The sequence below is a fragment of the Ahaetulla prasina genome, chromosome 3, assembly GCF_028640845.1.
Source record: "Ahaetulla prasina isolate Xishuangbanna chromosome 3, ASM2864084v1, whole genome shotgun sequence".
Lineage (NCBI taxonomy): Eukaryota > Metazoa > Chordata > Lepidosauria > Squamata > Colubridae > Ahaetulla > Ahaetulla prasina.
Genome location: NC_080541.1, coordinates 128269984 through 128287705, shown reverse-complemented (window position 1 = coordinate 128287705; position 17722 = coordinate 128269984). Strand labels below are relative to the sequence as shown.

Here is a 17722-nt window from a genome sequence, read left to right as displayed (position 1 = left end):
GATAATGTGAGGAAAGTACCCTATGCATAGAAGCCAACCTGGTTCCAAGACTTGTGATTGTCATATGAATTTCTTTTTACTGAAATTAATTCTTAAGACATGATGCAAAGTCAAAGAAAAGGATACTGACTTTACTATATTGAGAAGAAGCAAGCGTCTTCTTTTTCATCTATAAGTCATGTTAGAAAGGTTTAAGAATTAGCCCTTACTTGCCATCTTTGAACCACTGGATAATAGGAAAAGGAGACCCACTGATTCTGCATTCTAAAGTTGCCTGTTGACTGAGGATGACTGAAAATTCATTGGGTCCAACATCCCTTATAATGGGTGGGACTAGAGGAAAGAGATAACAAGAGACAACAACAAGGAGCGATAATTAAATGGGAAGCCCTATTAAAATACTACAAAGTGCTTTTAGGAAACGAAAAATGGAAGCTAATCCCGGAAATAAGCTTCTTTCATTTCACACCCGAAATACATATTAAATACCAGCTTATAGTGTCCATATTAGCATTTCACTGTAGAAATCGGCAATATAAAGCTATTTTCATTCTAGGTTGATATTTGACTAATGATAATTTTGGGATTAATTGCAATGAGCGTTTTCTATTGGTTGTTTAAAAGTGAGACACACAGCCTCATTAATTAAAGGAATGAATTGGAGTAGTGAACCAGGAAAAGTGGTTCACGAAGCTGGCTATTTTTAGAGTTTTAGGAATGATTAATAGAGCATTAAATAATCTAAAAGCCTAAATAATGCTACTTCAAGGTTCATATCATTTCAAATATCCAGGGTTAAAAAGTGTGTTGTTTTGTTGCTCTCTTGTCCTTTTAATGGGTCCATATCACATCAAAATAATAATGCAGGATAATAAGGTTAGTCAGTTATTTATAATATATTTTAAAGACTGTATGAGAGTTAATTTACTACTGAGTACTTCATGCTTCTATTGCATACCTAAGCATATATTTCTAAAATGCCAAGGGCACTTAATATTTAATTTCATATCATAATCATAGTTAAGTGTACCAACCTTGCACATCTATAGTGAAAAATTTCTCTGAACTCCCAGCTATACTGTTGGCTTTACATGAATACTGGCCAGCATCATCAGTTGCAACTTTAAGAAGTTTCAACAACTTTCCATTTTCCAGAATTTGCAAACTGCTGCCCTCCAGAACCTGAAAAGATTCAGGCATAATTGAGGTTATATCTGCTAAATATACCAGATCATTGTTTGTGCTTAATTAGATACGTTTTATAGCATATCTTGCAACCAGGAGTAATAATAGAAGCTAAATAACAATTCCTACTTTGGAAATTACCATAAACCTCTGGACTTCGACAGGATAGATTATTCTGGGAAAGCCACAGTGAATGAAGAAGACAGTTGTTTAATTCAGTGCCTCTTGTACTGGTCTTTTAATGGGATCAGTATGAAGGCAGCAGTCAGAAGAGACTATTACTGTTTGGAGTTACAGCAACCCCTCTAATTTCTTCAACCTATTCTTGAGATCCCAAAATGAGTTTAGGAAAATGTCCATTAATGCAGAGAACTTCATAGTTAGCAGAAGTTGGAACCAAGATCCACCCTTTAGGTACTTGAATTTTGTTTTGCCTCCAGCTATTTTGTGTGTGGGGGGGGTGTCCTTTTTTTGGATGGAAAGCCTGCAACTCTGATGGGAATGTATTTTTATACTGCTTTAGACAGACAGGGTTATAGGAAGAACAGAGGTTGAACATTACTTTCAGTATTATTCCTATATGAGATTGCATCAAAATAATAATCCACTCCTGTGAAACTCAGTTTCAGCTTCATTTCATTATTAATCTGAGAAAAAAAATGGATAATATGTTCGTGTACCTGTACATCATCTTTATACCAAGTGATGACAGGAAAAGGGTCACCAGATACTTCACAGAACAGACCTAAAGGCTTGTTAATGGTCACAGATGCATTGGTCACTTTGTCCTGATCTTTGATTTCAGGTGGAACTGCAATCAAATAAGTAAATATTTAAACAAAGTCACTTATTTGTAGCACTGATTTTTATTTCAATATTCTCAGCCCTTTTTGTTATTTGGCTTTTACACGTGCAAGCGTGTTTCAACACAGCTAATGTCAATATTTTAATTATACCTCAATTACCACTTTGTAAAATTTAGAATGAAGTAACATTAACTCCTAGTAAAATGGTTAGTTTACCATAAACTTTCAGGCTGTAGTTTATTTCTGTGTTTCCAGCTTCATTGATTGCTGTGCAGATATATTCTCCACTGTTGTAAGGTGTGGCAGAGGTAATGACCAGCAAAGTTCCATCTTCCAAAATTGAAAGGCCAGGTTCACTGCCCGTAAGCTCCCTATTGTTATGTAGCCATTTTATCACAGGCTTTGGGGTACCTATATTATAAAACAAAGGGTTCTAAGTATTCCATTTAATTTGAAATTTTAAAAAAAATAGATTGTATTTCAGCATAAAGTATTTGGTAGTTTTTAACAACATATGCACCCTATTCAAGAGCTGCTGAACTGGCACAGACCCTCCTTCCCAAAAACTCTTCAAAAACCCTATACCTTGCCATTGTTTCCATGGCTGAAATAGCAGATAGAATTGTCTACAAATTCTCTCTCTACATTCTTCATTGTATTTGTTATTTAAACAAGTGGCACCAGTGGTGGGTTTCAAAAATTTTTACTACCAGTTCTGTGAGTATGGTTTGTTGGGCATGGCATGGCTTGATGGGTGTGGCATGGCTTGGTGGGTGTGGCATGGCTTGGTGGGCGTGGCATGGCTTGGTGGGCATGGCAGGGGAAGGATACTGTAAAATCCCCATTTCCTCCTGATCAGCCGGGACTTGGGAGGCAGAGAACAGATGGGGGCGGGGCCAGTCAGATTTTTTACTAACGGTTCTCCAAACTACTCAGAATTTCCTCTACCGGTTCTCCAGAACTGAACTGAAACCCACCTCTGAGTGGCATTCATTATTATCAGAGGCAGCAGAATATCTCCTTCTTTTATACCCCAAGATGTCTTTCTTCATCCTGCTACTATCACAAATGGTCCATAGTATCCTGGTGAATGTCTGAATATCCAGACCAGGCAGACCTGATAGGTTCACTTATTACTTATGTATGCTTAAAGATGAGCATGCATCTAAACAAATTTTCTTCTCTATGTATACCTTCCCACACTCATATATACAACCTTCCCCTTAGTCACTTAGAAATCTCCATGTAGCCATAATCTTACATACTAATACAAACATGCAGATACATAGACGAGATGTGTTCAAGAGGTTCCAAAGAACTGGCTTTTGACTTTATTTATCCTTATTTGTTTAGACCTGCCTTTCTGGTCAGTAAGCAGATTGGCTGACAAGCCTTATAACTTCCTATCACCTCCCATCAGTGGTGAGATTCAGCCAGCTCGCACCACTTCAGGAGAACCGGTTGTTATCTTTCTGAGCAGTTTGGCAAACTGGTTGTTGGAAGAAATCATTGAGGCAGAGAACCGGTTGTTAAATTACTTGAATCCCACCACTGCCTCCCATGAAATGTGTTTTAAAAAATTATGAAAATCCTTTTCAGAGGAGGAAACTGACTTTGTTTAACCCATCTACCTGGAGGCAAAAAGGAAAGTCTTAAAATGTCATTTTCCTTAAGCAAAAGAAGGCCCTCTTGCAGACTGCTAGCCAAATAAATCAAACAATTCCAACATTATAGGAAGGACTGATCATTAATACATAAGTTGCTTATTTCAAGTAGCACCATATGGGAAACATTTTCAAGAAGACAATAGCGCAGATGCTACATACAGTAGTGGCCAAAATTGTGGAAACCTTTTGGGAAAAGTGTATTTTCTAAAACTAGATAATAACACCACTTTTTTTTAGTAGTACCATAAAATTATATATCAATGGAAAGATAATTTAATCAAGAATGTAATGCAATAAATTTTATGAAGGATTTGCTATTAGAATAGCAGTTACAGTATAAAGAAGAAAAGTGAAACACATAGAAAAATGTGTTTTTTCACATTATTATGAAAAAACTTATTACATCAGTTAATACTTAGTTGGGTAACCTTTAGCATGAATTACGGCCTTACAATGTCTTCCCATGGAGTGAACCAAGTCTTTTAGTTCTGCAGTTGTTATAATGTGAAACCAATATTGAATAATTGCTTCTGTTAACTGGGTTTTATTGCTGGGTCGCTTCTGACTAACAAGTTTCTTTAGTTGGCTCCATAGATTTTCAATTGGATTAAGGTCTGGCCTACTCCCAGGCCATTCAGCAGTGGAATCTGATTATCTTGAAACTCTAAAAAAAAGTGGTGTTATTATTATTTATTATTATTATTTATTAGATTTTTATACCGCCCTTCTCCCGAAGGACTCAGGGCGGTGTACAGCCGGAATAAAAACAATAACAGAATACAATTAAAATAAACAATTTTAAAAACTTATTATAAAATTGGCCGAAATTTAAAACATATTAAAATCTAAAACCCAATTAAAATACATCCAAAAATTTAAAATTTAAAAAATTTAAAAAATTTAAAATTTAAGCCAACCCCGTGCGAGTAAATAAATAGGTCTTCAGCTCGTGGCGAAAGGTCCGAAGGTCAGGCAATTGGCGCAAGCCATGGGGAAGTTTGTTCCAGAGAGTAGGAGCCCCCACAGAGAAGGCTCTTCCCCTGGGGGCTGCCAGCCGGCATTGTCTGGCGGATGGCACCCTGAGAAGTCCCTCTCTGTGTGAGCGTACGGGTCGGTGGGAGGCATGAGGTAACAGCAGGCGGTCCCGTAAGTACCCAGGCCCTAAGCCATGGAGCGCTTTAAAGGTAGTAACCAACACCTTAAAGTGCACCCGAAAGGCCACAGGCAGCCAGTGCAGTCTGCGCAGGAGTGGTGTTACACGGGCGCCGCATGCGGCTCCTTCTATAACCCGTGCAGCTGTATTCTGGACTAACTGAAGCCTCCGAGTGCACTTCAAGGGGAGCCCCATGTAGAGAGCATTGCAATAATCCAAGCGAGAGGTAACGAGAGCATGAGTGACCGTGCATAAGGCATCCCGGTCGAGGAAGGGGCGCAACTGGCGAACCAGGCGAACCTGGTGAAAAGCTCTCCTGGAGACGGCCGTCAAATGATCTTCAAACGACAGCCGTTCATCCAGGAGAACACCCAAGTTGTGCACCCTTTCCACTGGGGCCAATGACTTGCCCCCAACAGTCAGATGCAACTGCAACCACAACCACAGCCACTCCGGCATCCACAGCCACTCTGGCATCCACAGCCACTCCGTCTTGGAGGGATTGAGCTTGAGCCTGTTTCTCCCCATCCAGACCCGTATGGCTTCCAAGCACCAGGACAGCACTTCAACAGCTTTGTTGAGGTGGCCTGGGGTGGAAAAGTACAGCTGCATGTCATCAGCGTACAGTTGGTATCTCACCCCAAAGCCACTGATGATCTCACCCAGCGGCTTCATATAGATGTTGAACAGGAGAGGCGAGAGAATCGACTCCTGCGGCACCCCACAAGTGAGGCGCCTTGCGGTAGATCTCTGCCCCCCTGTCCACACCCTCTGCGACCGGTCAGAGAGATAGGAGGAGAACCACCGATAAACGGTGCCTCCCACTCCCAACCCCTCCAGCAAGATACCATGGTCGATGGTATCAAAAGCCCCTGAGAGATCTAATAGGACCAGGGCAGAGGAACAACCCCTGTCTCTGACCCTCCAGAGATCATCCACCAACGCGACCAAAGCTGTCTCCGTACTATATCCGGGCCGGAAGCCGGACTGGAACGGGTCTAGATAGACAGCTTCATCCAGGTATTGGGGTAACTGCCGTGCCACCACACTCTCTACAACCTTCGCAACAAAGCGAAGGTTGGAGACTGGACGATAATTTCCCAAAATAGCTGGGTCCAGGGAAGGCTTCTTGAGGAGGGGTCTCACCACCGCCTCTTTCAAGGCGGCAGGAAAGACCCACTCCTGCAAAGAAGCATTGATAATCCCCCGGAGCCAGCCTCATGTCACCTCCTGTGTGGCCAGCACCAACCAGGAAGGGCACAGGTCCAATAAACACGTGGTGGCATTATTAGCCATCAAACCTCAAAAATACACTTTCCCCAAAAGGTTTCCACAATTTTGGCCGCTACTGTATATTCAAGTGTACATTTTTCTACTATAGCAAACTGGCTATTAACACAGCAAATCAGCTTTAAAATATTGGAAAAATACCAAACTTTGATAGTGTGATCCAAAGTTTGGCTTCTGTCTGCAGGGTATTTAAAAAATAATAACACCACCATTGCAGTCAAGTGATTATTATAAAAGATGGAGGGCCTAATCCTCCCATTCCAGAGATTGGTGAACTGCTGGTTATTTAATTCAAAGTGCTGGTTATTACCTATCAAACCCTGCATGGTATAGGACCTGGATATAAAAAAAACCATTTTTCTCTAACTATTTCTGCCTGCTTAGTATGTTCCAACAGCATGGGGGCGCTTCAGGCCCCATTGTCTTCTTGTAGTGTCTAGGAAGCATACCTTCTCTATTATGGCCCCACCATGTAGAACAGCATGCGTCCAGAGATAAGGATGCCCTCTCTGCTTGGGTCCCAGAAAGCTTTTAAAACCTAATTTCAAGATTTTGAAGTTGGCCCGGAGTTGATCTTTATATTTGTTCAATAGCCCCTGTTTTTGTTGTTGCTGCTTATGCTGTCTATTAGATTATTTTATTCTGGGTGATTTAATTTGGGCTGTCTGTATGGGTCAGTTGTTTTTATATTTTCCTTCTTTGTATGCCATCTATAGTCCATTAAAAGTTAGGTAGCTAATAAATTTAATTAAGCAAGAAATAATAGAATCAAATAGGGTACAAAAGTCAACATTCTCCAAAATGGAAAGTCTCCACTCAGCAGTTTATGATGCTCTGTACCTTTGATTGGACATGGGAAGGCAATCTGTTCTTTTGCTACCCTTTCTTGAAATGGAGAGTTGTATGGTGGATCAAGTGCTCCAACAGTTGGAGGTTCTAATACAAAATGAATGGAATATGAACTTTATTTATACTATTGGGTAGGTTTTCCAAATTCCAGTTTATAAACCTTTGAAATTCTCAAAATGGCATACATTTACACATTCACCCACACACTGTTTCCCCAAAAATAAGACATCCACTGATAATAAGCCCAATTGGGCTTTTGAGAGTATGTGCTAAAATAAGCCCCTCCCCCCAAAAATAAGCCATCCCCAAAAATAAGCCCTCCCCAAAAATATTTAAACACATGCACAGCCAGTCCCCACCATGTCCTCTGGTTAGGGAGACAGAGCTGGAAATCAGGTAAGATTGCAAGAGGAGCCCCGTCTTGCTCCAAAATAATAAGATCTCCCCAAAAATAAGGCCATACGCTTATTTCAGGATTCAAAAAAATATAAGATGGTCTTATTTTCGGGGAAACATGGTATATACATATACATATACACATACATACACACACACATACACACACACACATATATATTAACTATTAAAATTTCATTATATATTACATATAATGCATTACATTTTTGTTTACTTGGTTCAGAGGCTTCATAGTATGCTAAGGAAACTCTGAGAAAAAAAACTTTTCTGTGTACGAATATCAAGAAGAAAAAGAAGCAACATCAGGTAAGTCAAAATTCACTGTTATATTCCTCAGTATATTTAGGTATAAATTGAGAATTTCCTCACAAACTGGATTTGTACCTTTCTGTTGCAATTTACTGATTAGCAAATCAGAGAAGCAACAATACCGCTCTGTTATTCCTATCAACTAGTCAGATTTAGATACCTGAACTTCCTTTCCTTCTAAAATGAAATGTTACATATTTTTAATACTTGCCCTTACTGACATTAAAAATAAAGGTTTTTTTTTCAATAAAACATATCTAACTTTATATATGATGATGGCCATCCTTCTCTTCTCTCTTAACTACCCACACAATTTGCGTCAGGGTGTAATAGAAACTTCCACTGAAACTTGGGAATTTGGAGAAAGCAACTAAGGGTAGATAGCATTAGGTAAAGCGATAGTCTGACTGTATCAAATTGCCTGCCGATATAATTCCTAATATCAATAGTTCATCTTCCAAGAAAGATGCCTCTCATTTACTAGTTTAGATCAACTGCTTTAATGCAACTGTAAATTTTCTTATATTCTACAAACAATTGTATTGAATCCTAGGAAACATGAACTCCTGTTAGTTTTAAGCTTATGTTGTCAATTTCCTTTTACTTTATTTCTGTTTTATGAATGATTTTTAGACTACAGAATGGAGAAGAAATCAACATAAAAATCAACATAAAGTTACTTCAGGATTAGTTGGTGGTTTAAAAATTATAATTCAATTGCCATAACTAAAGAAAATTCAAAACAGAGTTAACATATCTAATTTTGCATTTTTGAACTAACGGAAAAAGTGAATTCCATGTCATTTAAAGTTTCCCATGAGATTCATGATAATAAATAAATATATTGGGAAGATACACACACACACACACATACACGAATACAGAGACAGAGATAGAGATATATAGACATTTGACTGGTTGAAAAGGAATCTCTGCTTTACCAGATTGTATATATGTATGCAATAGGATATTCTCCCTTAAGTTTATATGTATGTGTTTCAATACTCTTAGTAAAAACAAAAAAACTCTTATAATCCAATTATTTGCTGTAAGTTTAAACATAACCTCTTTTTAAAAAACGATAATTCTTCTTATACACTTTTCTCTATAATGTTAACATTACCTTGAACTTGGATCATTGTCTCAGCTTCATCATGACCAGCAATATTACTTGCCACACATTTATAGATTCCCGCATCTGAAAGCACAACTTTGATGATACTCAGCGTTCCATCCAGAGACGAAGCATATTGTTTGTTGTCTATCAATAGGGGTTGTTGATCTTTAAGCCAAGTAATTCTTGGAGATGGGATTCCTTGAGCACTGCAATGTATATCTACTCTATTACCAGCCTTTGCTTTAATCACTCGAGGCCCATGTTGTATCTTTGGAGGAACTAAATAAAAAATAACAACAACAATAATAAATTAAATACAGAAAGATTTTAGAAGATCATTCAGTAAAAGATGAAGAACACAGCATAGCATGCTAAAACTAAATTATGTTACCTTCCCATCAAAGTGATACCTGTTAACCCATTTGCATGCTTTCAAACAGCTAGGTGGGCAGGAACTGGGGCAAGGAATGAGACCTCGCCCCGGGGTGAAATGTAAAATTTGTTACTACTGATTCTGTGGGCGTGGTTTGGTGGTGGTGATAATGTAACTGGGTGGGTGTGGCCAACTTTTTTTTTTACTTTTAAAAGCATTTTTTTACAATCACTTCGGCCGAAGAGGTTGTAGAAAAAATGCTTTTAAAAGGCTCTAACAATCCCAGCTGAGCCGCGCGATCATCAGAGGCTTTTTTTTTTACTTTTAAAAGCATTTTTTGGCCGAAGAAAAAATGCTTTTAAAAGTAAAAACAAAAAACACCTCTGATGATCATGTGGCTCAGCTGGGCATGGGCGGGGGGGCAGGGATTTTTGCTACCGGTTCTCTGAACCACCTGCCTCCATCACTACCGACCAGGAACATTTCACCCCTGCCTCACCCCATTGTGCAGGGCTCAGGTTTAGGGCCCAGGCTGTCATCTTTCCAGCATATTTAACCTTTGAGCCATGGCATTCCCATTTTAAATGATTATCTTTCAAAAAATACATATTATTATAAAGAAGTGTAGCAGATCCTTTTCATTTAATGAGCATAGATTGTTTCTGTAAATTGTGGCCAAGCAGCAAGTCTTGCAATCTATGTTACACAAGAAGATTCAGGAGGTCGGCAAATAGAAGCAATGGGTATTTTCCGTAGCCTTGTGGAAGGGGGAAATTAAGAAAGATAATGGTACCTGTGAATGGGTTGCGGGTGTCAATGGTGCAAGCAGTGGGAAAGTAGTGTATTGCACTGAGAAATGTTTTTAAAAATTAACTCTCCACTGCATAATTTTGTGTTGCAAACAGACTCTAAATGGATTTACTGGGCCAAAAGACAGACTGAAAAAATATTGAAAAATAAAGTTCTGATACTATTATTAATCTTCTCCCCTAAGCACATACAGTACATAATAACTAAAGTACAGCCTCGGGACTCCCTCGCCCCCCTATCCAATTTTAATCTGATGCCAGTAACCTTACTCATACTTAATTAAGTTAATATTATTTGAGTTACTAATTCATTCAATACCCATTATTAATTTAATTCAATATTTATTATTGAAAGCAGAGAATTCTTACCGTGTACATTTAGTTTTATTTTTTGGGTTGCATTTCCAGCAATATTTGTGGCCACACAGATGTACAAGCCACTGTCTGATACCAATGTCTCAGTGATCTTCATTGAGCCTGAAGAGAGTAAGGTATGTCTGGGAGGGGGAGATGGAAAAAAAACCCCACAGGAAATATAGATGACTATAAATATTTATAATAACATAAAGTCTCTTACAGGAGCATTAATAATAAATGTTGCACATCTGTTCAGTATTACTTTTGTACAGACTGGTCTTCCATTTTTTCCCTTAATTGCTCTTGCCCTCTGACTTCTTCCTTCTGCATAGCTGAGGAATGAAGTAAAAGTCAACAGTCCGCAGACTTCCATTTCGAATCCAATTAACAACCAAGTTGGAGGCATTTTCTATCCTCTTTTACATTTTTTAAAAAAATGCATCCCTCAAAGATACCAAAACAGTATATGTGCTAGGGATTCAAAAGTTGCTCTGATGGTCTCTATCAAAAAAACAAACCAATCAGAAATGGTGCCTTTGGGATGATACTCTCTGACTTGCAGAATTTATTCCAAAAGATTATTTATTCTATTTTATTTTTAGCGTAGTTTTGAACTTTATTTTTGACAATTTTAAAACAGTTTACTGTATCCGATTACTTTTAATCATTGAAATGCTGTGGCAATACTCCAAGTGCCCACCGTATTCTGTGCATCTTTCTGTTAACTAATAATAGCAACAACAACAAAAAAATTCTAACGACAAATAAATTTAATGGCTCCTCATGTATTCTCAAATCAATGCATATTTTATTAAATCTAAAGATAATAAAAGGAAGAACTAGGGCAAAACCTGTGTGGACTCGTAAAGATAAATGAAGACTACCATGTTTCTGTCAACTGCAATACTTCTATTATAATGAAAAGTGGTGTATAAATATTGTAAGTCAATAAATGCAGATTACATGGTCGCTGTGGAGACTGAGCTGATGAAGAAAGACCTAGAAAGCTTTCTAGTTTTATGGGAGGAGAAGGACTGGCAGAGTCTGGGGGAGAAAGTCAAGAGAGGAATCAGGCTAGATTCTCACAAATGATCTAAATCCGATCTCTCTTGAATTTTGTTAACTCTTATCTAGTGCCAAAAGGGAATAATACATGACAAAAACGCCCATCAATCCTACAAGATAGAACAGATAAAATCCATTAATGCCATAATCAAATTAATTGCCTATCAGTGACTACCAACATTGATGCTGCCAAACTCAGTCCCCTCTCATTTCCAGACTGAACTCTTCCTTAAAGGATTCAAGATAAGAAAGGGGGAGAAGTAAGAAATACCAACAGTAGAGGTAACTTCTAATCATCCCTTTAGTGACCCAGTTCTTACAATGGATGTGTTGTTTAAAGAGTCAACAACAAGGCAAAATGCCAGCAAAATACATGACTTCATTATGAATTTCTGAGATAAGCCAAAGCTCCAGGCCTTTTGATGCTTCCTCACAAAGATATTCTTTGCCAGAAAAAAAACGTTCCCTGAAAATAAGACCAAGCCTTATATTAATTTTTGCTCCAAAAGACACATTAGGGCTTATTTTCTTGTTAGGTCATATTTTGGGGGGAAATACATGCAAATACACTTATACACTGTAAGCCGCCCTGAGTCTTCGGAGAAGGGCGGGATATAAATGTAAATAAAAATAAATAAATAAATGCATCCATCTGGCTGACAATCTTAACTGGGGCTTATTTTTGAGGCGTAGGGCTTATATTACGAGCATTCTGAAAAATCATGCTAGGACCTATTTTCTGGTTGGGTCCTATTTTAGGGGAAACAGAGTAAGTATTTTCAAAGGGAGACATACAAAGGATATAGATCTGAAAACAGCATTCTTGATAAATGTTTCTGTTATCTTTATTTAGTATTCATCTTATAATGATGGTTTACAAGGATGATGGAAATTACAGTCTAGAGCAGGGGTCTCCAACCTTGGCAACTTTAAGACTTGTGGACTTCAACTCCCAGAATTCAGCCAAAGCTGGCTGAGGAATTCTGGGAGTTGAAGTCCACCAGTCTTAAAGTTGCTAAGGTTGGAGACCCCTGGTCCAGACTATATGGAAACTACAATTTAGCACATCTAGAGAACATCACGTTGTGAAAAGATTCCAAATGATTGCATAGGACACTGACAATATGCTACACCTATTAAATTTCCATTATCCTTTAAATAGGTAGGGACTGCATCAAAGTGTAATATGAACATTCAATTCTTGGTGTATATTAATAATCCATACAAAGTCCAGTTATCAGCAGCCTCTGATCACATCAGTGAGACAACCTGTATAGAAATTATGCCACCAGACTTGAAATCCTGGGTTTAGAAAATTTAGAACTACGCTGCCTTCGGCATGACCTGAGTATAACTCATAAAATCATCTTCTACAATGTCCTTACTGTCAAAGACTACTTCAGCAACCACAACAATACACGAGCACACAATAGATTTAAACTTAAAGTGAACCGCTCCAATCTTGATTGTAGAAAATATGACTTCAGGAACAGAGTTGTTAATGCCTGGAATGCACTATCTGACTCCGTGGTCTCATCCCAAAATCCCCAAAGCTTTAACCAAAGACTATCTACTGTTGACCTCACCCCATTCCTAAGAGGTCTGTAAGGGGCATGCATAAGAGTACCAGCTGCCTACCGTTCCTGTCCTAATGTCCCCTTTGGCTGTATTCAATTTGTTGGTTATTTCATGCTTATACTTATATATATTGTTGTGTTTGACAAAATAAATAAATTAAAATAAAATAAATAAATAAATAAATTCAAACAAAGTAAACTAAGAAATGATATAAAAGTTACCGTGGAGAAAATGGAGAGATAAGCTGCATTTCTTTAGCCCAGGTAATGATCGGGGGTGGCAAACTTTTCATTTCACAGGGAAGTGTCACTTCTTCCCCAGCTGTTACTGACATCTCAATTGGGTTATCTGATGAACTTCCTTGCTGATTTCCAGGTCTGGAAACTCTTGGTTTTACTAAAACAAAACATGCACATTATATTATTAACTGGCTCTTGCAATAATATCTCATTTCAGGTTAGTGGGTTAACTCCAATTGTTCTGTAAGCAAAACGGCTCACTCTTTCAATCCTTCTGTTCCCACTTCTACTTACACAAGATAAACTTTCCAAAGGGCCAAGGCCTCTTTTAACAGAGGAGGATATGTTGTATACAGTTCCAGTACAAGAGGAGAGAGGATATTTGCCTGAAATCACAGTTCCTGTGCCAACAGAACATTCCTGATAAATGTGGACATTATTACAAAAAGCAGTTGTGGTCAGAGCACATGGGAAGATAAAATGAAATACTATTTATTGTTCCAAAGTCACCTCAATGAATCTAACCCCAAATATAAACTCCAGTCAAAACTTCCTGTTAGTATGGACACTTACTCTCCGAGTGGAATAAATGTAGGAAGGAAGGAGGGGTAAACCACACAGTTATCCTACCGAATGGTCTCCTGAAAAGGATCCTGCTTATGCAGTGATACCTATAAAAGGTTTTTTTTTATCATAATAAACATTATGGGGAGAGCTGTATTATTCAACAAAAGTTATAGCGAATAGTAGGGAAAGAGGTCTATAGCCATTGCAGCTAAATCACATCAACCAGTTGAATGAACAGGAGGCAGTTATCATGAAATGGTTCTTATGACACATTTTAGCTCCAAATCATTACTGATATTGACAGTTCTATATAGAATAGGGATGCCCAATCTTTTAAGGCTGAGGGCCATACTTAGCTTTTGACTGGCATACTAAAAGTGATGTTACAAAAGTAGGCAGGCCAGGACAAAAAAAAATTGGGTGGGCTGGAGCAACAATTAGAAGGGGTTTAACTTGCATTTAAATTTAACATTATAATTTGATTACAAACTATAATAAATTCCCCACTGCCTCTTGTTTGTTTACAACTTCAAGATGGTTCTGTTCTCCTGGTTTCAAATGCTATTTGCAGACTTGAAATTTTAGACTGAGCCCCACTACTTTGTTCTTAGACAGATTTGCACTTTCATTTTTATTTACCATAGACTGTCAGCTGTACTTTCCGTGTGGCATAACCTGCTGCATTGGTTGCAGTGCAGATGTATTCCCCAGATTCCTCACCTCCCGGAGAAACCACATGAAGACTTCCATCAGACCCAGCAGAAAACATTAAACTGCTGGGAGGAATCACTTCTCCTTTCTGTAAAAAGAGAGTAAAATAAAAATGAACTTTTTTTTTAATGGAACATGAAGTAAAAACTGCCAGAGTATGTCTTAATAATGGCCTGTGTAACTCAGCATCTTCACAGCTTGCTTCAAAGTCATAGTATCATTGCTGTTTTCTTTTACAGAGTTTGCCGTTATTACTGGCTCAGTTTACACTAAGAGTTAGTCTCAAATGTTCCTTTGAGAATTGTCCTTCCTTTTTACACTGTTTTAAATCTATAGCTCTGAAAAGTACCTGCTAAACTACATTTAACAATTAGACAAGCTTAATCTGAAAGCTTGCACTGTTGTCCTAACTAGGAGGCAGCAAACTTAATTAGATGCCTTAAGATAGCATTCCTATCTTATGCCTTCTCAATATTTTGGGACTATTAAATGGTGACATATGCTGTCTAGAGACAGTGTAGGCTATCAATATTTTAAGTACATAAACTCATTAAAGGTCCCAGTTCAGTTTATCAAAACACTGCAATTACCTTGGACCATACTATGGATGGCCTAGGAACTCCACTGGCTTTGCAAGGCAATGTAACTGGGACATCTTCTATAGTACTAAAGATCTGTTGTCCATGCTGAATTATGGGTGGAACTGAAAACACAAATATGCAAATATCTTACAAATTATTTCTTATTACATGTTATTTTACATGTCTGATGTTGCTGTTTATTATAAGGCACAATCTATTAACAAAGATATTCCATCATATTTTTTTAAGTTTCAGTCTTTTTTTTAGACGTAATGGCAGATATAGGTAATGTAAGGGCCACAGTCAATGATGTGATGAAAAATATTCCTTTGGTACCCACCAGACTCTCTGTCCCACATGACTTTTTAAAAGATTATTTTAATTAAAAACATTAAATGAGAAGCTGGCATGCTGCTAAGTAGTCACTTCTTACACCATATCTGTATCTATGTAAAATTGATTTCCACAAAGATCCAATGAAAGAATGTGACTAGATCTGCTAGTTCACCTTCTGATAAAGGGTTTTTGTGAGTGGCTGTGTCCACTATGGCAATCATTTCACAGCCAAACAAATCTCCCATGTGGCCACTTCATAAGTGTACCTGTAATGTCTTCTCAAATATGTCCCCAGGCTCCAAAGATGGCCATTCCTGCATTATGCCTTATATTTAGATTAGATAACAAGGAATGTCTTCCTTTGTTTCACACACAAAACTTAATAACACATTTGTTGGTTTAGGTTTCCTGATTCCCTAAGCCAGGGATCCCCAATCATCAGTGCTTGGAATACTTTACCTGACTCTGTGGTCTCTTCCCATAATCCTAAAAGTTTTATCCAAAAACTTTCTACTATTGACCTCACCCCATTCCTAAGAAGACCATAAGGGGCGTGCATAAGCGCACAAACGTGCCTACCGTTCCTGTCCTATTGTTTTTTTTCTTTTCTTCTTCCTATATATATGCTTATACCTCCTTATATTTACTCTTATATGTGTTTATATACTATATAATCTTTTGTATGATACCTACATATATTGTTGTGACAAAATAAAATAAATAAATAAATCCCCGATCCAAGGATTGGCACTGGTCTGTGACATGCTAGCAACCAGGCTGCACAAACAAGCGAACCCCCATCCATGAGATTCAGCCAGTTTATGAAACCACACACCCTCCAGTCTGTGGAAAATCCTCTCTCCATGGAACCAGTCCCTGGTGCTCAAAAGGTTGTGGCCTGCTGACCTAAGCCATAGCTAATAAAATTAACAAGCAGATGGTATCCTATTACAAAATTAACTTTCCTGTATAAACATAGGAGAGAAGAAAGTGATGCTGAATGATAACTAAAGCAAAAACATACAGCTTTATTTTTATAAATCGGATTTGTGAGTCATTTGCACAGGAGAATCTTAGAATGGAATTAAGTTGTAAGTAGAGCAAATTTAAAATATGTAACAGTAACATCACAGTGCAGTACAAATGAAAGAAAATTCACATTATTCATCCACAATAATTACAATCTATCCAATAAAATTAGTTCATAACTTCACAAATAGCCAAATAAAATAAATACAACTAAAATAAATAAAATACAACAATCATACACATTTACAGGACTATTCTGCAATATTGTAGAAGTACACATCCTATGGAATTACAAATACACCTTGAAAACTCCCAATTTAATGAGAATAAATAAGGTAATATAACCAGAGCCTGAACTCTTTTAAACCCTTTTTGTCAACCCTATGAGGTAGACCAGACCAAGAAACAAACTCCACAGAAGACTAAAAATTGCTTTTATTTAGATTGGCTATACTAACACAATCTTGCAAGTCTGATTGTGCTTCCTGTCTTCCCTCCTTTATATCACATGAATTAGGAGTTTGTCTGGCAGATACAATTTCACAAAATATCTGCATTCTTTGGATTTAATCCATGACTAGCTCAACATGGATCTTACCTATCTCCCACATGATTACTCTCTTTTATCTCTACATCACTTCCAAAGTGATGAATCTTCCAACTTTGTGCCCAACATAGAGTTGGAAGATTCTGATGCTGAAGAACCTGTTCTAGATATGTCAGACAAATGTTAGCCTTAGGAATTAGCAAACAATTGAGCACCTGAGAAGGCAACCTGGAATCATCCAGAGTAGCTGTGCTGGTGGTGGAACAAAGAGAGTCCAAATTCAACCATTCAGTGCCTGCTTGACCCACACAGACACAAAGCACAAAGCAGAAGTGCTCCACACACCTCCTTATCAGGCAAGAGAGGCACCAATCTTAAGAGAACTCCCTCCCCAGTGGTTGTCTATACCAGGGTTCCTTGTAACCAGTAACCAGGCCCTTTGCACTGGAGCTTTGAAATCCAAGTAGTCAGAAATTCTGTCCCTTTGACCTTCATTCACCAACATTTCTATGAAAACCCTAAGCCTTCACCAGGTTTCCCATTTACTGACCTGGACTTATTACAAGCAAACTCTCTTTTCTTGCAAAGTTGTTATACCTCGTCCTCCTCAGCCGGGCCCCTCCCGTCTCCTCCCGAGTCTGATAATGAAGATGAACAGCCTGTCATGCCCCCAGCCCCCGGCCCGGAGAGGAGTCAAGGAGTGAAAACAGAAATCCAATACAGCTCACTCATACAGT

The 17722-nt window shown here is 38.1% G+C and overlaps 1 protein-coding gene across 1 annotated transcript in view; it reads right to left on the bottom strand.

The window, feature by feature from the left end:
- The window catches only part of HMCN1 (hemicentin 1), a 292886-nt gene that overhangs the window by 156268 nt on the left and 118896 nt on the right, over positions 1-17722 (bottom strand). Inside the window, exons 20-29 of the mRNA XM_058177873.1 lie at positions 15083-15195; positions 14421-14580; positions 13197-13371; positions 10345-10472; positions 8800-9072; positions 6942-7037; positions 2208-2402; positions 1866-1996; positions 1035-1182; positions 210-333 (exon numbers count right to left, since the gene is read on the bottom strand). Coding sequence (XP_058033856.1) covers positions 210-333; positions 1035-1182; positions 1866-1996; positions 2208-2402; positions 6942-7037; positions 8800-9072; positions 10345-10472; positions 13197-13371; positions 14421-14580; positions 15083-15195 — 1543 coding nt within the window. The remainder of the gene's footprint in view (positions 1-209; positions 334-1034; positions 1183-1865; positions 1997-2207; positions 2403-6941; positions 7038-8799; positions 9073-10344; positions 10473-13196; positions 13372-14420; positions 14581-15082; positions 15196-17722) is intronic.